This window comes from Periophthalmus magnuspinnatus, chromosome 5 (assembly GCF_009829125.3).
Source record: "Periophthalmus magnuspinnatus isolate fPerMag1 chromosome 5, fPerMag1.2.pri, whole genome shotgun sequence".
NCBI classification, from domain to species: domain Eukaryota; kingdom Metazoa; phylum Chordata; class Actinopteri; order Gobiiformes; family Gobiidae; genus Periophthalmus; species Periophthalmus magnuspinnatus.
This window is the reverse complement of record NC_047130.1, coordinates 33,358,159-33,379,621: the sequence shown is the minus strand read 5'-3', so window position 1 is coordinate 33,379,621 and position 21,463 is coordinate 33,358,159. Positions and strand designations below refer to the sequence as shown.

Here is a 21,463-nt window from a genome sequence, read left to right as displayed (position 1 = left end):
TTGATGTTATAAAAAAACTAGATGGCAAATTTGTAGCATTTTACATTTTTATTGCTTTTCAAACAAAGAGAGGAAGATTAATCAAAGAGTCCAAATCCCATATCTTCATCAGACTCCTCAGATTCTTCCTTCTTCTCTTCCTTTTTCTCTTCCGCTGTAAAGTAAAATTGAAGTTACTACTTAGTGGCAGTACATTAATAGTAATGGTCATTAAATACTTGTGTACTCACTAGCAGCAGGTGCAGGCCCAGCTCCAGCGGCTCCAGCAGCAGCGGCAGGAGCCACCACAGCGCCACCTGCTGGTACAGAGGCCAACTTGGAGAGGCCTGAAATACAAAGCATTCAATGATTACTGTAAATAAAAAAATAATAATAAATAAAACAAAAAAAAACAAATTTATTGAAACTTCCAATTACCGGAGTTCATGACTTCGTTGATGTCCTTTCCATTCAACTCACTTATGACCTAAAAACATACAATCATTAAATTTAACTAGAATAATATTAGGTGGATTGGGAGATAATCTGTATACCTTGTTCAGGCGTTCGTCATCGGCCTCGATTCCCACGCTGCCCAGGATGGCCTTGATGTCTTTGGCGGAGGGGCTGGTGTTTCCTCCGAGAGCAGCCAGGAGGTAAGCGGCCACGTAACGCATTCTGCGACATCAAAACAAGTAACCAAGCTTATTATAGAAATAAACAACTTGAACTGAAAGAACTTCAACCCGTTGTGTCGGATCTTTTCTCATTGTCATCGTGTGTTTGCTTCTGAATGCCACTGGAGGGCGCTAAAACAAAATTGTTGGTCAACTACATGGCGTGCTTAATGAAGTTGAGTTTTTAATCACTACAGTTTAAATTAAAAAAGGAAAACAGAATATATATATTAGAAATATTAGAAAATAGCTAATCCAGGTGAAACCAAACAGCATGGCGCTACATGTTTACCAGGCCTCCATCTTTGGCGAATAAAATACAGCGGAAACGATGGCCCAAACTAAATATTCATAGAGTGCGTGGCTGATATTAACATTGTGTTTTGCCATATACGCGAGAGTCTTGCTTATAATTCATATTTGTGGACTTACTTTAAGTCTTTGCAGACACGAAACGTCGGTCACGCTACAAATCCGGACGTAGAGGAAGGAAGATCCGGGAACTTAGAACACGCGACAGCCCGCGCAACCCACTTCTGTCGCTTACGTCCTCGATGCGTCATCTTCAAATCCCGCCCAGAGAGCAGAGAGAGCCAATAGAAAATAACTTCTCGCTCTTCTCTGTGTCTCTCTGTGTGTTGTCTATACAGCGGAGAAATGGATTGTATGAAGTGATCAGTGTATCTCAAGCAGCTGTCAAACTCATGCCCCCCCAACCCCCCAGTCCTACTGTGGGTGTTATTTTGGCGTATACTTCCAGCCTTACTGTAGGTGTTATTTTGGCGTGTACTTCCAGTCCTACCGTGGGTGTTATTTTGGCGTGTACTTCCAGTCCTACCGTGGGTGTTATTTTGGCGTGTACGTGTATGCCCATGGGAGTTCACATTCAAGCCTTACTCCACAGCCACATGACTGCACTAAGCTGTGGTGGTTGGAAGTAGTACTAGCTATAATGATCAGAGGTATTAAATAGAGAATAATACAGCTTTTACACTGTAGCAGTGTTAGTATGCATGAATCTTTACAAAGAAAGACCATTGATACAATATATTGATACATTGATACAATATACAATAATCCAATAATCTAATCCTCCTTTCCAGGAGGCATCCTGAACAGATGCTCGAGCCACCTCAACTGGTTCCTCTCGACGTGTAGGAGCAGCAGCTCTACTCCGAGCTCCTCCCGTGTGACCGTGTGACAGTGGCTCAGTGGTTAGAGTGTTGGTCCCCCAACCCGAAGGTCGGAGGATCGAGTCCCGCTCGGACCAAGTCCCGCTCGGACCAAGTTCTGTCATTGTGTCCTTAGGCAAGACACTTCACCCACATTGCCTAGTATGAAAGTGGTGTGTGATAGGTGGTGGTCGGAGGGGCTGATGGCGCAGATTGGCAGCCTCGCTTCCGTCAGTCTCCCCAGGGCAGCTGTGGCTACAATAGTAGTTTACCATCACCAAGTGTGGAAATGAATGAATAATGACTATAGTGTAGTGCTTTGACAAGCCTGTAAAGTGCATTACAAGTGTAAGGCATTATTATTATTATTATTATTATATACACGGTATATATATATATATATATATATATATATATATATATATATATATATATATATATATATATATATATATATATATATATATATATATATATATATATATATATATATATATATATATATATATATATATGCTGCTCCTACACGTCGAGAGGAACCAGTTGAGGTGGCTCGGGCATCTGTTCAGGATGCCTCCTGGTCTTCCTAGGGAGTTGTTCTGGGCATGTCCCACCGGGAGGAGGCCCCGGGGAAGACCCAGGACACGCTGGAGGGACTATGTCTCTCAGCTGGCCTGGGAATGCCTTGGGGTCCCACCGGAGTAGCTGGAGGACATGTCCGGAGTGAGGGAAGTCCGGGAGTCCCTGCTTAGACTGCCCCCGCGACCCGGCCCCGGATAAGCGGAAGAAAATGGATGGATGGATGGATCAATTTTTATTTTATTATTATTTTATTCAACCCCCAAATAGTCTTGTTTACAATATAATTCACAATATACTGTTGTGGCCTAAAAGGAAAAACAAAAAAATAGGCCTAGTTATAAAACTATGGGACATTACAATTCTATTAGCTCCTCTTGTTTGTCCTGTTTGAAAAGCCATTCAAACACAAACAGTAGGGAGTCTAAAACAAATTCGGTAATCTTTTTCACGTTGGTCACATACCACATTTTGTAACCAAATTCACTCAAGGCAACAATTAGAAAAACAATCAACAATCCTAGGAAAATTCGGTCAAGGTAAAAATTGGTTTTCTCCCTGAATGTCCACTGCTCCCATGGAAGTGAGCGCCGCATTTCAACATATTTACTAAACTGTAGCAAAGCTGCTTGTTCGTCATCCAACTCTTCTTCTGGGGTTTCCACATCCTGGACTTCTGTGGCGCCATCAGCTTCTGCCATTTGTGTTGCTGTGATGCTCAAACAGTAATGGTCTCTGCAGATAAAGTCCAAAATTAGGTAACTCTCTTGGACTTTAAGACACTAACGTATATAGACATAAGCTCAATATCAGTTTTACCTTTAAGCGGCGAGATATTCTTGTGAGAAAAAGACAAATACTTAATAGAAAGTGTCCCTTGTCTTCAGGCCTCGGCACAGCTCTGCCCTGCAGTGTGATAATTGTTAACTACCTCACTAAGACACAGGGAGGGGATTACACATTGCTTAGCACATGTAAATCCTACATAAGAATACAGGTGACAGATGGTACACAATATGCACTGCAAGTGCTACTAGAGCATATTCAGAGCTACAGTTATAGTGTACATAAGATGCATTATGTAACTTTGCTTAGAATGTTCCACAAAATCACATAAAAAAAATATCTACCTCGACCTCAATAAAGTATTTTTGAGAAATAGCATCACCTGTAATAAATGAAAAATAGTGTGGTTTAATGCCTCACTGTATAAAATTTCAGGCAAAGCCATAACATCTCCATGGATATGGCAGGTCCTACATCAGAACATAGTGCACCTTTTAATAATATGCCAAATGTCCCGAGCAGCACTGTTGATAAATGACGGATATACTATAAATTGATTCACATGACATTGTGTGAGAATAATCCAAGAACATACTAGACCCAGGCAGAAATTGTGTGGGAGATGTGATGAAAAAGCAGTACTTTTAATAGCCTCTTTAGTAAAGCTGAAATGAATTACTACAACCCAAGTGCTTCACAGCCTACTCTCTGTACTTCCACTGACATGTTAATTTAAACTGATCAAATGTATGTTTTATGCATTCACCCATTTTGTTTAATTTCCTTTATGGATGCACAGCGCAGGTAGCCCGTTTATATAATGAAAAATATTTCTTGTAAACAAATACCCAACACATTCCCCTTATTGATCTTGCTCAGTAAATCTTCTTTAGTTCTGGTGCAGTTCATTGCTGCTTTGTACACAATCTGGACTCCGCAGAATTTAAGCCTCTCTGAGTTATTAATGCATGTCAAACATCAAACACATTGGTTGGTAATGAAGCCAGACGAATAAACCGCAACCGGCGAAAGTGTACGCTCAATGGCAGGGTAATAACACCAGAGCAGACCCACCAAGGCTGGAAACCGAACAGTACTGGAAAGGTATATGGGAGAAGGAGGCAAGGAGCCATCAAATGTGGCATATACCAAGGAGACATCACTGTCCCCACTACTGTTCTGCATAGGTCTGAATCCCCTCAGCCAAATCATCAACAACACTGGCTATGGATAGCGACTCAGGAATGGGGCCACCATCAGTCACCTCCTCTACATGGATGACATCAAGCTGTATGCTAAGAATGAGCGAGACATAGACTCACTGATCCACACCACCAGGATCTGCAGCACAGACATCGGAATGTCATTCGGGCTTGAGAAGTGTAGCCAGATGGTGACAAAGAGAGGGAAGGTAGTCCACACAGAAGGGGTCTCCCTTCCAGAAGGAACAATAGCAGACACTGAGGACAGTTACAAGTACCTTGGTATCCCACAAGCAAATGGTAACCTTGAAGAGGAAACAAGGGAAGCAGCCTCGACCAAATTCTGCAGATGAGTAAGGTAAGTCCTAAGGAGTCAGCTCAATGGCAAGAACAAGACCCAGGCAATAAACAGCTACGCCCTGCCATACCTAGCAGGAATCATAAGCTGGCCAAAGGAGGAGATACAGACCACTGATGTTAAGATCCAAAAGCTCTTGACCATGCATGGTGGGTTTCATCCCAAATCCAGCACCCTGAGACTTCACGAGCCGTAAGAAAGGAGGCCGAGGACTAGTGAGTGTGAGAGCCACAGTCCAGGATGAAACATCCAAGACCCATAAGTACATCAAGGACAAGGCCCCAACAGATGATGTGCTCAGTGAATGTTTCAGACAGTGGAGTGCAGAGGACGAGGTTCTGGAGGAACCATCATGGAAGGATAAGCCGGAACATAACTGAAGTGGCTGATATCAAGAAATCCTACCAATGGCTTGAGAAAACTGGACTGAAGGACAGCACAGAGGCACTCATCCTGGCTGCACAAGACCAGGCCTTGAGCACCAGAGCAATAGAGGCCCAGATCTACCAGACAAGATCCAAAGTGTAGGCTGTGCAAAGAGGCCCCTGAGAGGCCCCTGAGACAATCCAAGTGGTGAGCATAGTGTACAGAAACATTTGTGCAGAGTGCGGACTGGAAACCCTAAGATCAAGGTGGGAAACACCTCCAAAGGTAGTGGAGAATGATCGAGCCAAGATCCTGTGGGACTATAGACTGACAGAATGTTGATGGCGAACCAACCGGACATTGTGGTGGTGGATAAACAACAAAGCAAAGCCATTGTGGTGGTCATTGCAGTACCAAGTGATGGGAACATCAGGAAAAAGGAACATGAGAAACTAGAGAGTATCAGTGGTGCCCGTGGTCACTGGAGCACTTGGGGCAGTGAATCCCAAACTGGAGGAGTGGCTACAGCAGATCCCAGGAAAAACATTAGACATCTCAGTCCAGAAAAGTGCAGTACTAGGAACACCAAAGATACTGCACAAAACCTTCCAGCTCCCAGGCCTCTGGTAGAGGTCCCAAGGCTGGAAAAAGAGGGGATGAAATCACCCCTGGAGGGTGAGAAGATTTTTATATATATATTTTTAATAATGCAATTCAGAGAATATCTATGTCAATTCAACAGAAATTTGTTAAAACAGAAATATCACTTTATACTCTTTTTTTACAAGTTTTATTTTTCATTTGTATTCAGGTTTGCACCATTCCTTTAGTAAGTGATATGCAAAATTTGAATGTCGAGTATGTATGCTCAAAACAAAGTTCATGATATTATCCATTTTTGATAATCTTCCCATCTCGAGATAGGCATACTAAAGAGTTGCATTGTTACCATTTAACATTGATATATATGTTTTAATTGAACAGTCTATTTACTGCTGAAACATTTAAATCATCTTCTTTCATTAGTGTTAATGTATTATGTTTTGCCCTTGTTATCATAGGTTGCCTGCCCTGTTTTGTAAGTTCCCAGTGGACTTCTCTATAATTGCTGGTGTGCCTGTAGCACAAGGTGTGTGTTGTGTGCGTCTGCATAACATGCATCGGCTAGTGATCTCAATTAATGTAACTCTGAAGCGCTTTATCCTAAAGGCATAAACCATGGGATTGACTGCTGAGTTCACATGGGACATAAAAATGCCAACATTCATGGCTACTGTAGGGATTTTGCAGTCTTTGCAAAAGAAGCTGATGCAGTTCATAATGTGTATTGGCATCCAGCACACGATGAAGAGAAAGACCACTAAAGCTAGAGACTTGGCCAGCCTCAGCTCTTTCTGATAGTATCTCTCTGCATCACAGGTGGCCTCAGCACGGCTGTTGAGCTGCCTTCTTATTACTCGAAAAATCTCCACATAGAGAAAAATCATAATGGCCAGTGGGACCACCACCCATCCAAAGAAGTTGAAATACACCATGTAGTCCATCCTCATGACGCCCATAAATGTACAGGGAATGTCACTGGAGTGACTCAGGGCACCGCGGTTATTCCATCCCGTCATTGGCACCATGCCCGTTAGGAAAGAGAGCACCCAACACAGGCCAACAGCTGCCCAGGCCTTCTCCTGGGTCACTACGGAGCTGTACCTTGGCATAGAAAAACAACCAGAATAGTGCATTAGAATAATTCCAGATCTGAATCATTGCCAAAAATATTTTGTTTTTCTAAAAGTGTTTTAGATAAAAATCTTTTTCAGCAGAAAGCAGGAAGTGGTTGACAGAACCATTTCACTCCTACACGAGTTATTTAAGTAGACAGAGACATTTTAATTTCCTTAAAAGCTTTTGATGCCCAGAACATTGATTTGCATTAAACGTGGCCACAATATATAGTGCCTAAGCGCCGTCTAGATCTAGTGTGAGCAAGTTTTCCTTAGTGGACTTCTTCGGGCTATTTACTTTTAGTGTTGTTTATTATTTTAGAAGCAGTTTGTATGGATTATTACTTATTACACAGTTTGCTCAAGTTAACTCTGTCACACTTAAGTCATTCTCTGTTTAATCTACACACAATTGAGTGTATGTCCATGCATTTCCACCTCTCATCTTATTTAGGTGATTGTCTCCCTCTGGAATACATCCCATTAAATATCCCATTACAAGCTGGACCAATCCTAACCAAATGTCGGACTATACAATCATAAATATTTTATTGCAATCTGATAGTAATAATACATGACACATACTTGGTGGGAATCTTGACTCGTAGATATCGGTCGATGGCAATGGCCAGTAGAGACAAGATGGAGCTCTGAGTGATGATGAGGAGCAAACAGGAGAGGAAAAGGCATGTGTAGAACTGAGTCTTCAGTCCCAGACTGATGACTATTGCCAGAGGGATGACTAGAAGCCCAACAGCAATATCAGCCACAGCCAGAGACACGATGAAGAAGAATGTGGTGTTCCGAAGTGCTCGGTTCACATACACCACCAGAACCACCAGGATGTTCCCCAGCACCGACACCAGGGCGATGGCTGTCTCTATGGAGATGTAGACCACATCCATGGACTCCTGAGGCTGGATACCGGGCGAGGAAGACATGCTCACCTCAGCTTTTCAGTTACTCACTCAAAGTGGCCTGAAAAAACTGCTAATCTTAACGTTAAATCAATAACTCTTTTAGTATTTAACTAAAGTATACCAAACTCAAAGGACTTGTCGCTACATTATAAGGACTCCTTAGTTGTACTTCTCCAGCTTCTGGTCTTAGTGCACCAATCTTCAGCATCCTTTTACTCTCTCTCTCTCTCTGTTCTTTAGAGCTATAAAAATGAAGGGGAGGGACTTTGCTTTCTGCTCCAACCTGCAGTACTTTGGCTCATGTGTCTATGGTTTTGGAGAGGAACTTGATGTAATTACTAGCCCCACACATTTGATCTATTTATTGGCAAAGTGAACACTCAAAGTGTGCACTCAGCTTACAATATGAGCAAACATGTGCTGACGAATGACCCACTGCACTACTAGAAATGCATTAAAGCTAAAGGAAGCATCACCCCTTGATAAAAAACAAACAAACAAATATATATATATATATATATATATATATATATATATATATATATATATATATATATATATATATATATATATATATATATATATATATATATATATATATATATATATATATATATATATATATATATATATATATATATATAATTTTAGTCGTGTGCAGCTTTTATTGGTATCCAAAACATGTTTCAGTAATTATATATTATGTTATTTTTTACATTCTGTTCTTAGTTGCCTTGTTGTACACAGTGTCACCACTTAAATATTACAGGTGATGATGATCTGCTTCTTCATGCTTGCTTTGGATTTACTTTTACTTTTACAATTCTAATTTGATTAGGTTAAACTTTAATCACTTAAAACTAACAAACTGCCTGAGTATAAGAACCTGACACCAGTGTACACAAAATCAGTGAAACTGTCTGCAGCCACACCAGAATCAGGAAAAGTTCAGAGGCAAATGCCTTTATAAATTAACTATAATGGTTCCTTTGGCAGTGCACTAGCAGGATTCCTTGTCACAGTTGGGTGTAAAAATACATAATGCAGTGCAATAAAATGAATGAACTTCAGCAATATGCAATTCTTCTTGTTGAAAAATTAGGAACCCTGTCACTGGAGCTGCTCAATTATGGGAAAAAAAATTATCCAATATAAATGACAATGATCAAATTATTTTTCATACAGAGAGAGTATGGTGCATCAGTGCACTTAAAATTAAGAGAACAAATGGGTTAAATGAAAGTAAAACTACAAAACACAGAGTGTAAATAATAGTATTTTTCAATTATGTCATTTTATATATATATATATATATATATATATATATATATATATATATATATATATATATATATATATATATATATATACACATACATACATACATACATACATACATACATACATACATACATACATACATACATACATACATACATACATACGTACATACATACACACACACATATACACATATCTGTGTAGGGGGGTGTGTGTGTGTGTGTGTGTGTGTATGTGTGTTTGTATTTTTATAGTTATATTGACGTGGTAAGTGCAGACTAAGCTGTTTCCTACTGACAAGTTGCTGGTCATAGTGATGCCCTTTATGAGGTGTGAAGTCACAGTTCCTCATATATTGCACTATATAAGTTTGACTGTGTACCACATTGAAGCTCAAACCTAACTAGTGGAACTGTTTTTTCTTTCTATTGAGCTTCACTTGTTGCCAGTCTGAGTGAGAGAGAATGGAACCAGGTCAGGTGGTATACACTGTAATGGAGGGTCTGATTAGCCTAAGCTGTTGTGTGGGGAACGTGCTGGCGATGGTGGCTCTGTGGTCCAGTGGGAGTCTGCAGGAGGAGCCCACCTACTGCTTGCTGTTTTCCCTGAGTGTAGCAGATGCTCTGGTGGGGTCTGTGGCTATCCCTTTGTCAGTGATGGTGGATGGGCGCGTCACCACCTCCTTCAGCCTGTGTCTGTTCTTCAGCTGTGTTCTCCTGCTCCTCATACTGGGCTCTGTGCTCTGTCTCACAGCTATAGCAGTGGACAGGTACCTCAGGGTCTACATCCCGATGAGGTAACTTCAGTTTGGGTGCAGCTTTTTTGGACATTTTTAGTTTGACTATATATAGCCTATTAGTGCTGGACACAGCATTTTACTGTTGTTAATATGTTGCTATTTTCTAATTGATTAAGTGATGATTAAATCAATTATTAAGCATGATTAAATGTTATCAGTGCATCTCTAGACAAAGTTGTTGTATAGATTATAAGTTTGACTAAGCATTAACTTAGTCAAACTTATAACACCTTTGGGTGTTATTTTTGCTTCAAATGACTATGTATATGTATATGTTTTATCTTTTTAAGATACAAAAGGATAGTGACTCAGAGACACTACTGGCTGGTGGTTGCTGGATGCTGGCTTGTTGCGTTCCCTCTCAGCTTCAGTCCCATGTTCGGATGGTACAACAAGGAAACTCTGGCCCACTCAAACAACTCCATTATTCTCTGCCGGTTCATTGCAGTTATCCCAATGTCTTACTTGGTTTATTTTAATTTTTTCCTCTGCACACTAATGCCTTTGTTGGTGATGATAATACTGTATTTTAAAATCTTTTGGACCATTCGTAGAAACCTGAGAGGTAAGCCAGGGAATGGAGTTCAGACACAATCCCACATGTATATAAAAAAAGAGAGACAACTTGCATTTTCGCTCTTTCTGGTCATGATTTTGTTTGCTGCATCCTGGTTGCCTCTACACATTATGAACTGTATTGCGTACTTTGGTGGGGTAACACTGGTGCCTGTAGTGGCTTTCTACATTGGCATTCTGCTCTCTCATGCAAATTCAGCTGTGAATCCCATTGTGTATGCTTTTAAAGTACCAAAAATCAGAGCAGCCTATTTCAAACTTTGGAAGAAGTATGCAACCTGTGGAGAGGAAAGGCGAGGACCAGAGAACAGCCAGACAACAGATTACAATAGTAATGCAGACTTTGTTGAGACAACGTAAAGGCATGTTCCACTTTAAATCCACTTGCCTGGTAGATGCATTGTACATGTTTATCATGTTAGTTACTTGATTGTTCCTGCATAGAAATTTGCTTTCACAGAACGTCTTTTAACAAAACAGGCACATCAATCATAACACAACATTATGACTTGACTTCAACATACAGATGACATAATTCAAGAGTAAAGCATAAGTCAACATTTACTTAAGTGGCCCCTGTATAATAGAAATGTTATTTCCACTTTTGAGTTTCATTTCACTTGTTTTATGTCTCAGTTCAGTTTTATGTTAAACAGATAAATAATGCCATGACATTTCTTGAAAAAAACAAAAAAACAAAACAAAACATTTACAGTTTGTATTGTGAAATAATAAACTCTGCTCTGAAATAATAATCTAATATTACCATGCTATTTTTAATTACACAAAGTTATTATTACAAGAAGTCAACAAAATGTCACATGTGAAAACATTGTTTTAAAAATGAATAATGTGCAATGCAGAAATGTTAAAACATTTGGTGAAAAAAAATTACATTTATGTTACAAACATAAACAACACAATAAGTACCGTAATAATAAAACAATAATAAAATAGAGAATGCTGCCATGTTATACTTGCCAGTGACCACAGGATGGCATAAAGGCACTGTTTACAGGGAGCTCCCCAGACACTCATTGTTCCTTTCAAGGAAGGTAATAGACTGTATAGTTATCGCCTGAGTAGGACAAACTTTATCCTACAAACTATACAACCTACTACCTCACCCTGCTAGGCTCAACTCCAGGCTGCTCCTAATAGTTTCTGTTGAACTTCTTTGATTTTGTTGTTCATGGCTCTCTGACTGTAGTTGAACCCGTCTCTTTAGGGAAGACAGTAGATTGTATAGTTAACTTAAGAGGGAGGACACAATCCCCACAACTATTCAATCTACTACCTCAGCCTTAAGGACAGCAGCAAGATCAGGACAGTAACATGTACCCACCTGTGGGCAAAAATTATTAACTTTTATCATAATTCTTGTCCCAGCATTCACTTAACTATGATTTGTTCCACCTAATTCAGAGACTAACTGGACATAGAAGTGAGTGAGTGGGGAAAGGCAAAGTGAGGAGCACTAAACAGCAGGGTACTGAATGATTAAATAATGATTGCTACAGAAAGGCAGGTCATCATGATGCCCACCCTTTGGTCTGAGTTAGAAATGAAGCCTTGATGTAGATCACAGATCTACACTTCAGTTACAGCTTTTTGCCAACAAGCAAACCAATCAACAAATCACACAGGTGCCACAATCAAACACGTGTGTTGTTCTGCTGTTTACTCTAAACTCTTCTGCTGGTTTGCGCTAAACTCTTACTCATACGCTACAGCTGTAAAGTGTAAAATCTCCGGACTGCAGATTATGGATGAATGTGTTTGTGTTTTAATCTACATGCTCTAAAAAGCTGAGAGGAGGAAAGTGCAATCTTTGTTTAATGTGAAAGCCACTTCAAGCCCATTGGCAGAAGTAGCATGTTTACGATGCCAGCTACAGTCTGGGACAAGCTGCACTGTCTGGGCACAGAAGCCAACGACCGGTAGAGCTGAGTGAGCAGAGACAGTGCTGTGGTCAAGTTTGGGTTCTTTGCATAAATTAGCATGTGAACCATGGTGGCTGAAAAGATGCAGACCAGTTCATTACCATTTTGAATTCCTCTTTGGCCTAATTAATGTCGGCTGAGATTGAAATGTTTTGGCATAGTGTGCTGCTGTGGTGTCAGGCCAAGCTCAGTGGAGTCACATGAAGAGAGTACCAGAGAGTCACAGCTCTGATTGAGATGTTGAAATAATTAGATGGTAAATTGTACCAACGCCAATCCACATGAGGGAGGTAGTACTTATTCTCTGTGCCAGTTCCAAGTGCATATGAATTCAGTTGGAAGATTGTTTGCCCACTGAAGGTTGGCAGTTTGAATGCCACTCTCAACCTAACACATCGTTGGTAGAGCAGTCAAATCCACTGACCCACAGGTTGTTGGTGCAGTTCCATGATTCCAGCTCTCAGAGATGATTACTTTCATTGTGTCTTTGGGCAAGACACTTAACCCTTAACACTGGTATATTTCGTACACTGGTGTATGAACATGTGTGTGAATGGGTGAGTGGTTCCTTGACGTAAAGCTCTTTGAGTGCCTTGAAAGTAGACAAGCGCTAGAATTTTTTTTTTACTATTTACCATAAATTGAACTTGTACATATACTCTCGATGTATTGCAAAGTTAAAGTGGTTAGTACTCTCATTTTATTATTATATTGTTATGAAGCTTTTGTTGCATAAACACTAGTATGACATTCCAAATTTTAATATATCTGTTTATTAACAACATCACCCCAAATTCATCTGATAAGACATTTGAATCATGCTTTTAGTCTGATATATTGTAAGCATAGCCAGTAGTGTATTGTCAAATCAAAGAAATTATGAGGGAATGTCCATGCGCCAAGCAGCGAAACAAACAAACAAATATACTCATGACATGTTGGCGGAGGTCCGTGTTGATCAGCAGAAATCGAGGGGCATTGTGCGGGCTAAGGTTGCATCTTATTCCAACATTTGGTGCCAGAGAATGAACATTGTCTTTGTGCCAAGCAGAGTCTAAATGAGACAAAAAGGGGTATGAAAGAAAGGGGGAGGAGAAAGTTTGGCGGCAGAGCAGTGACATGGTGCCATGTCATAAAGAGGGCTGTGATATTGTAAGGTGGCAAACATATGCTCTGACCAGAGCCTGGCCACTGCTCATGGTAAAGAAGGCCTCATTGTCTCTGAGCAGACCTTCGCCATATGTCGTGCAGCGGTCATTTTTGTGATCTGTTTAATAAATACTGGCATACTGTCCCCTCACAATGTCATTTTATAACTGTAACGTCTTGTATTATTTGAACATTCATTTAATGCAATGTTTTTTTTCAGTTAGTAGTGGACTAGTCAAACTATTATTTCTATTCTACATTTAGATGTCTTCTGGATTAAGAATACCATTACAGTGCATTGTTTATTCTTTTTTGATATTTAGATTTCAGCATGTGTTTAGGGCCTGTGTAGTCCAGATAACAATTGACCAAAATATTTTAATACTTGACTACTCAATCACAATTATTACGATTAATCATTGTTCCCCTATACCAAAGCCTGCTTGTGTAGTTGTAGCATGAGCATCTACTAAAAAAAAAAGTACATTGGTTTAATGTAATTTGTTTTTCAGTTTACTTTCTGATCTTCATATTTATTTATTACATTATAGAATTGGCTCATGACTCTATATACCTTGTATGAGCTAGCAAGAATCAGCCCCTTTCCTTTTAATTGTTGGTGTTTTGAGACATACCAAATGTTTGAAATAAACAGATATTAGGTCAACCTCTTAAATTAGTAGTTTACAGTGCTTTCCAGAAAATTCAGGCTGTGTGCATTGGACACCCACTATATAGTTACTAACTCCTTGAACTAGAATGGATTTATGACTTATAGCCTTCGCCACTCTGTTTATAACCCGTGAGTTATCATGCTAACAAACAGGAAGTGCTGGATGTGTGTATGCGTTATTGCCAGATAAAAGCTACATGCAAAAATGTAGACTTTGATCCTGTAACCACAAAGTCACTCTAACTATGGGGAGGAGCGAAACGCAAATAGCGGAGGATATGGCTTCCCAAACAACATGTCACCAGGTCTCACAGTGAGTTCATGTGAGGAGAGTGGGGGTGGGGGAGGAAAGGCTGGACAGCCATTCTTCTGCTGGCTTCACTCTTCATCTGTGTACAGTATGCTATAAGCTGTCTGCACTCACCACCAAAGAAACTCCCAAAAGCTGAGTCAACTGCAGCACAGACCAAACCACACCATTTCGCACTGTGTGGCATCCACCTAAACGTTTACGTACGCAATTATGTCACTGTAAATACAAATAAATCCACTTAAATTGCTTTTTTTGCACTTTTTAAGAGGAAACAATGAGAGAAAATTGCTGAGTTGAAAACTGTGGCAATTTTACCACACAAGCCCCTTTATGTATGGGACAATGCTTGCATCACCAAATCTGGTTCATACTGGTTTTCAAACAATCGATGCACACAAACACTGTGTTAAGTTTCTAATTTGCTCATTTATACAATGTTTATGTTGGACCATCACATGCAAATTACAAAAACACTTTACATTTAGTCTCTCATTTTGTGGTGTACCATTGCTGTGGCAAGGCTCCCAGTCTCCCAGGCTTGAGTTTGCCAATAACTTGTGCAAAATAAACTGTTCTATATTCAAGTACAGGCCTCACCACAGGTCACTGTTGCTTAAGGAAAAAACTCTTCAAAACAAAAAGGGACAAATGAAATATCTTCTTGCAACTCATCTTCATGTCACTGCAATTTTAAGTTCAACTTTTCTTTGTGCGACGGAACAATATGCCTCGTGTTTGGTTCTATCATTGCAGAAATGTGTGCAACGTGGAATCAGAAAAGCCAAACTGAACTGAAGCACAAGAAAGTATAAAGAGGAATGTATCAAAAGATATAAACAGATTAAAAACCATTAAATACCTGGATGTATGTTTTTAAACAGATCCGGATACTGGTCACCTATGCAAAATGAGGTCATGGTTTCAGCGAGCAAAAAGACGGGTTAGAGATGACCCAAGGAGCCACTTCCACATCTTTCTACTTCGCCTGCAAGGCGAGAGAAGAAAGGCTCAGAAATGAACCAGCATGAAGCCCCACTCGAACATGGGCAGGGGCTCCAAAGCAGTCGTGCCCTCCTCTGTCCCTGCCCACTTTGAGAGCTCTGCCAAGAGGACAGACGACAACAGGAGATGGGACACAGAAAGTCACAAACTTTGACTCATATCTCAGCTTTATTTGAGGCCATGGGAAAGACATAATAGCAGTCTGAAAAACGGCACAAACAAACGGAACAATCCAAAGAAAATATTAATATAAGAGCCAAAATGAAGGAGGAATCAGAAATTTTAACTTACTGTAAATTGTGCCCTGTAACAAGTTTGACAGATTTATCATGAGTTTGCCCAACAGTTCCTTGAGCATTGCACAGCACATGAGTAAAATCTCCTTTCAGAGCTATGCAGTGAACCCTTTTGTCAGCATTTGGCATCAGTCCCAGGTAGTACATGCCTCACAGTTCCCATTTTCCGTAGTCACCCTCTGTGTCTTTAGCCGTTCTCCACCTGCCTGAGTTTTTCTGTTGAGTTGCTGCATTATAGAGACTGCAACTGTTGTGGTTGTGGTTGCACTAAACAAGGGGAAATATTCAGAGCATACATAACAGTCAATGAACTATCTGGGTTGTTTTCCTCAAAAGAGCATGTGTAATTAAATGCGTCAGACAGAGCAACTGAGTGAGAAAAAACTATTTGTGCAAAACAAAGCCTTACAACAGTCCCAGATATCAGTTCATAAAAAAGATGCAAACCGCTCAGCGCCACAAGCTCGGTGTGTTTCCTCAGGCACTATCCAAGGCAGCCCTATGTGTGACGTCAGTCCTTCTTTTTATGCAATAGTCTTCTTGCATATAAATCCCTTCCACCGGTTTGCTAAAGCGTACTTTGCTTGTTCTTGAATCTCTTCTTCTCAAAAAGACTTCAGTCATGTGGACCTCTCAGATAGGATGAAAACACTGCCGGAGGAAAGTTTCTATGCTAGGCAGCGTCTTTCTGCTCACTCACAAACATACGGTTTACAACAGTTCAGCTGCAGAAAGCTTAGGCCAGCCTCCATTGGCACTGGTTCAAAAGAGCAATGCCTGTTTGAGAGAAGCAGTGGGACAAGTCTGTGCAGCACTGTGGGCTCCTATGGGTTGCTCTGACACCAGGGCAGTGACTGCTCTCAGGGCTCTCCCACTTGCAGCCCTGGGCCACTCCAGATATCTGTTCACCCATGTGAAGGATGTAGTGGGTCTCAGTCAGGAGAGAGAATAGGAAACTGAAACTGCAGCTCTATTTCCTCTTACTTTATCCATTGTTGCTTTCAATTTGGAGCTACAGAGTCTAAAAATAAAAGTCAAAGTAAGTGGTGAGTTAACAGGAACTCTTAACAGGAATTCTAATTCTCAGTATACGTATATGGTTGAGTAACCCCTCGTGGGGGTTAAGCCAAGGCAAGGGTGTCAAACGACACTCAATCTGTAATAACCTTCAAATATAAGAGGATGCAGGTACAAAGATCATTAAAAGGTGACTCTTGCCCATATATTAAACAGTTAGCTTACCTCTTGGTTATTTTATTTTTACATTAAGAAATGATAACCAAGACACACTGATAGTAAGAGTAAAAGAAGAGTTAAAAAAAGAGAGAGAGAATGTTTATATAAGCTTTGCCAAGCCTCTGAAACTTTAAGCTTGTACTTTATATGCAAAATAGAACATAAAATAGAACACATTTATATGAGTGATGTAGTTAAGTGTGGCATTGTCACAGTATATTTAAACTAAAATAGTTTCCCGGATGAACCAAACTGAACTCTAGATTTATCAGTGACTTTCAATAATTCCCCATGGCCATAAGTTGATAGGCTATTATTTGTAACACAAAAGGTGTTAATGATAATAATGCAGGCTTTGATTTACTCTCGTGTGTATTTCATCTGGCCTCATGTTGACCTTCATTTACTGTCTTGTATACATATAGTTTTATAGATCATTGCGACATGCAAATCTTCTAATGATTCATAAGCTATAAAATGTAATAGACAGTTGACAACATTTAGCCTATGGGGAACTATTTGATTTACTAGGTCAAGAGGTTGCCACACCCTGCCTTATTTATTTATCTCAGTGACTCACAAAAATCAATTCCTCAAAAAAGCTATTATTTAATGGTGTTGGAAAATTTGAAAAACAAAATAACAGAAGTCTCACTGTAGTAAAGTTTGTTTTGTTTTGTTTTCTAAAATAGTCACAAATGTTATTTTTCAATGTTTACAATAATGAAAAAAAAATCTTAAATATTTTGAATAGAATTGCCCTTATGGAGGACCGCTGCCATAGTTTGAAACCCATGAATAAAATGCTATTTGTTTTCTCTTTATAACCTAACTTAAAAACATAAGTGAAAAAAGTAAAATATTTATATCCATCACAAATGTTTTAGTCTCTATGCTGAAATCATATAGTTGACTAGTATTAAGCCATGTCAGATATCTGTATGTATATACTCCTAGAACAAGCTTTGGTTTTATTATGTTTTTATGTGAACCTGATTTTCCTGTTGTGTCTCCCATTGTTTATTCAGTCATAGGCTGTCACTGGCTTAATCATTCACACAATTTATCTCTGTCACTGCCACTGAGTTCACATCCTCACTATGAGCTCCTTCAGCAACAAATCTATGTCTGTCCGAAACCAGTCTAAAATAACTTTGTCATTATCAGACCCCCTGCCCCTGCTCCCCAAAGGTCTATGGCCCTAAGCGCACTACTTTCATACATTACCCATAGGTCATCTGGTTTAGTGTTTGTACAACTGCTCTGAAGAGTCTCCACTTCACCATAACTGTGATTGATGTGTTTTCATTTCTTCCAGGCTTGTTGTTACAGTTGTTGGTATAGTGAGGATAGTTTTTACTGCTTCTCTGTTAAACTCTCTTGTGCTGCGTCATATTGCTTCACAAATGTTTACAGTCTTGCATACGGTAATAAAATAAAACTGTAATATAAATGCACTGGACAGTGTGCGGCGAGAAACCCATACATTTTTTTTTTTATCTTATAGGTCCTGGTGGCGAATAAGTAGTTATTGCTATAGTGTTTTGGGGGTGGCTTTTGGTTTGTTTGGTTTTTTTAAGAAACTATATGACTCTCAAATAATGCCTGTGGTTTTACAGTGTAGATTAGTATTGCACGAAGTCAATGGAGTTAACTACAAAACTACTACTAACGACTTATAAAAGAGCCCGTTCTGCTTGGAGCAAAAAAAACAAAACAAAAAAACAAAAACATATTTAGACCACTGTCCAGATATTGGCCAAGGGGAGGATACAAACTGTTGCTTTCATTATAATGTAGGAAATATTATGTACAATATATATCATGATAAGTTTCAAGCGTTTCTCAAAGCCACCGCTGGGCTGACCTAATCTTGGGTAACAGCAACATCTTCTGGTGAACAAATGAAATAACAATATATGTTGAAATTGAGTTGCAATATTTTTGTTGCTTGTAAATATTCTAGTTTTCACAGTTTCATAGCCTAATAATTCTATCTTGGATTTCAACAGCTTCCCTGACACCAACCAATGAAGCTAGCAGCCAATCTTTGCCAATGGGCTCTCCAACTAACACCACCTTTTACACAACACTCACTCAGGATAGGTGGGTAAAGACTTGTCTTGTCACAATACTTACATTTTGAATGTGGTCTTATACTTCTAATACAGATCATAGATAAGACCATTCTAAAACTATTCAGAAAATGTCCAACTTTGTCCTATTTTGTCAGTATAAATAACGATTCAATCTTGTTTTAATTTTAGTGTTTATCTGTATTTGTTTTTTGAACAACTCTACCAAGAACACAACAACAGTATAAACTATAGCTTGATCTGCCTACACTGTAGATGTCTGAAAATATTAAATGGTAATAAAGCTTTACTGTTTATAAATTATCCATGCACTTAGAATTACAGTATATGCATTTTCTCTGATGGTTTGTGCATGATCACACTAATCTATTTGAAGGGTCATAGCTTCCTGGCTGTAGCACAGTTCAAAGGGGGACTTGTCTCTTTGTTGGAAATCCTCTTAGACACTGAGGTCATGTGACCCCTGTTGTGCATGGAACATTTACATGGATAGAGGCTGGACAAAATACGGAAGACACTGGAGTGAGTCATGTCTCGACCAAACAGCACAGTAAAAGAGGCCTGGACTCGAGAAAGGTATGGCATCTTCATCATCAATAACTCAGTCTCACAGTAGCCTTGTGTTTGTGTTAGTGGTTACTTCTGGCCATTTTCCACTGTGACTTGCCAACTAGAGCAAAACTAATCAGTGGCATGGACTCTGAAGTTTCTGTCAGGCAGAACTAGACTAACCCAGGGCCCACGTGACCTGTGCCGGAAGTCTGACAAGAGAGGGCCCTGGAGCCAAGTCAGTTAGCACATTTACAGGGACTAAAGCTCTAGACTATTGTTTACAGAGACAAATCCCGTGTTTAAGGACTAAATTAATCAGTAAAACTAACCATACCAAAGATTAGACCAGTGTAGGTTAGGGGTGGGTGATATTGAGAAAAAAAAAAAAAAGGCAATTAACAATATGATATTCTGGCAAAACTGAAATGTTCTAAACCAATCTTTAAATGTATTAGTCGAGGTTTAAGTGTGAGACAAATGTGAAAGGACTGTAAAATGACCCACAAGTTTATGATTTATTTTTATTTACTTCCTTTGCACATTCATATTATAAACTAAGGCTAACTATATGTGATTTTATTATCCTGCTGCAAATGCTGCAAATTTGTCAGTACTCAAATAATGCACTAAAATATGAGTTTATAAGTTAAATACTATTACCAAATATTTGGACAATATTTTATTTGTGAGTTATATCTTTATTTGTACATTCAAGTTGTACATTATAATTCTCATTGTGTTTCTTCCAGAATTCCACACATTGATGATTCCGATTTGTCTTTAGAGCAGAAGCCTCAGGTATATTTTAAATCTTGAAATACATATTATTTTGGAATGCAGACTCGGCCTCTCCGGTGGCATTTCACATCATGATCATGTGTTTTTATTTTTTAAAAGTGGTTACTTGAAATTTTAGAACTCCATACATCAATTAGAATTTTTCTAATTATTACGTACAAGTAATGATGTACGGAGATATAGGCAGGGATAGTAATACAGGGTTACTCAAACATGAATTATTTAATATAAATACAATTATGTAAGCTAACAATGGAAACACGTTTTAAAACAAAGTTTAAAGCTTATTAAAGATGATTTTGTATAATATTTCTTCTTTAAGTAAACACCCATCTTTGCCAAAGGAGTGTCTTGTCTATGCAAACACATATTGAATCACTACTAACGTACAAACAGCTCCCCTCCCTGCTCCTAAACAGTTGACGTGTCTCTACAAAGCAGATGGCTTTACACATAAATCCTATTAAGAACTTTCTGCTGTTGGCAATGCTGTGTGGTAGGGCTTTTTCACTCTTTCATTAGCTCCACTGAGAGAACAGCATTTTATTTGTGACCAAAGGAATAGAAGAGCTCAGGTCAGAAGCTACAACATGTCTGCAGAAAAGGTAATGTTTTGCGTCTGTGTTAGCTGCTTTGGGATGCAGTTTATAGATATCTTGGAACAAAATTGTTCCCTTATAATTACTCCAATTATTACTTAATACTCGCACTATATCTATAAAATGAGACCAATGAAATACAACAACTGTTTCTATAAACTTAATATGTTTTGTTGCATAGAAAGTTGTGACCTATATGTCAGGTAACAGGTTCTGTGAAAATGGTGACCTGGCTGTAATTTGCAGTCCCATTATATAAAACAAAACAAATATTTTCATTTCCATGCATGGGTTTTGGTCACACAATTAACTTCATAGTTTATGTATAAATGTAATTTAATGGCAGACTGGTGCAGCTAAGCTCCATTGTTTTTATTTTCATGGATTTTCAAG

General features: G+C 39.1%; 3 protein-coding genes and 1 long non-coding RNA gene across 5 annotated transcripts; 1 reads left to right on the top strand and 3 right to left on the bottom strand.

The window, feature by feature from the left end:
• Positions 1–29: 29 nt before the first annotated feature.
• Positions 30–1,204, bottom strand: rplp2 (ribosomal protein, large P2). Its single transcript, XM_033966931.2, has 5 exons — positions 1,089–1,204; positions 534–657; positions 418–466; positions 231–326; positions 30–154 (listed from the first exon to the last, which is right to left on the bottom strand). Exons 2-5 carry the CDS (start codon positions 654–656, stop codon positions 78–80), a joined length of 345 nt encoding a protein of 114 aa, XP_033822822.1. The 5' UTR covers position 657; positions 1,089–1,204; the 3' UTR covers positions 30–77.
• Positions 1,205–6,141: 4,937 nt separating this feature from the next.
• Positions 6,142–7,920, bottom strand: LOC117371650 (adenosine receptor A1-like). 2 transcript variants are annotated; one of them, XM_033967345.2, is made up of 2 exons: positions 7,423–7,920; positions 6,142–6,823 (listed from the first exon to the last, which is right to left on the bottom strand). In XM_033967345.2, exons 1-2 carry the CDS (start codon positions 7,776–7,778, stop codon positions 6,175–6,177), a joined length of 1,005 nt encoding a protein of 334 aa, XP_033823236.1. In that variant the 5' UTR covers positions 7,779–7,920; the 3' UTR covers positions 6,142–6,174. The 2 variants fall into 2 exon arrangements, with proteins under 2 accessions (XP_033823236.1, XP_055077955.1); XM_055221980.1 differs by having other exon boundaries at positions 6,142–6,817.
• A 1,582-nt stretch (positions 7,921–9,502) lies between these two features.
• On the top strand, positions 9,503–10,812 carry LOC117371706 (adenosine receptor A3-like). Its single transcript, XM_033967412.2, has 2 exons — positions 9,503–9,834; positions 10,128–10,812. The coding sequence occupies exons 1-2, from the start codon at positions 9,503–9,505 to the stop codon at positions 10,771–10,773; spliced, it is 978 nt and encodes a 325-aa protein (XP_033823303.1). The 3' UTR covers positions 10,774–10,812.
• Positions 10,813–13,191: 2,379 nt separating this feature from the next.
• Positions 13,192–16,472, bottom strand: LOC129456260 (uncharacterized). Its single transcript, XR_008648701.1, has 3 exons — positions 15,785–16,472; positions 15,351–15,476; positions 13,192–13,410 (listed from the first exon to the last, which is right to left on the bottom strand). It is a non-coding gene; the product is annotated as an uncharacterized LOC129456260 (long non-coding RNA).
• Between the last annotated feature and the right edge of the window lie 4,991 nt (positions 16,473–21,463).

Bases quoted from the DNA above. Each gene is read 5' to 3' on its own strand.
- rplp2 (XM_033966931.2), bottom strand. From the start codon at position 656: ATGCGTTACGTGGCCGCTTACCTCCTGGCTGCTCTCGGAGGAAACACC. The intron at 467-533 runs GTATACAGATTA...GTATGTTTTTAG, and splicing joins ATGACGAACGCCTGAACAAG to GTCATAAGTGAGTTGAATGG. The intron at 327-417 runs GTAATTGGAAGT...TTTGTATTTCAG, and splicing joins CAACGAAGTCATGAACTCCG to GCCTCTCCAAGTTGGCCTCT.
- LOC117371650 (XM_033967345.2), bottom strand. From the start codon at position 7,778: ATGTCTTCCTCGCCCGGTATCCAGCCTCAGGAGTCCATGGATGTGGTC. The intron at 6,824-7,422 runs GTATGTGTCATG...TTCTATGCCAAG, and splicing joins CGAGTCAAGATTCCCACCAA to GTACAGCTCCGTAGTGACCC.
- LOC117371706 (XM_033967412.2), top strand. From the start codon at position 9,503: ATGGAACCAGGTCAGGTGGTATACACTGTAATGGAGGGTCTGATTAGC. The intron at 9,835-10,127 runs GTAACTTCAGTT...TATCTTTTTAAG, and splicing joins AGGGTCTACATCCCGATGAG to ATACAAAAGGATAGTGACTC.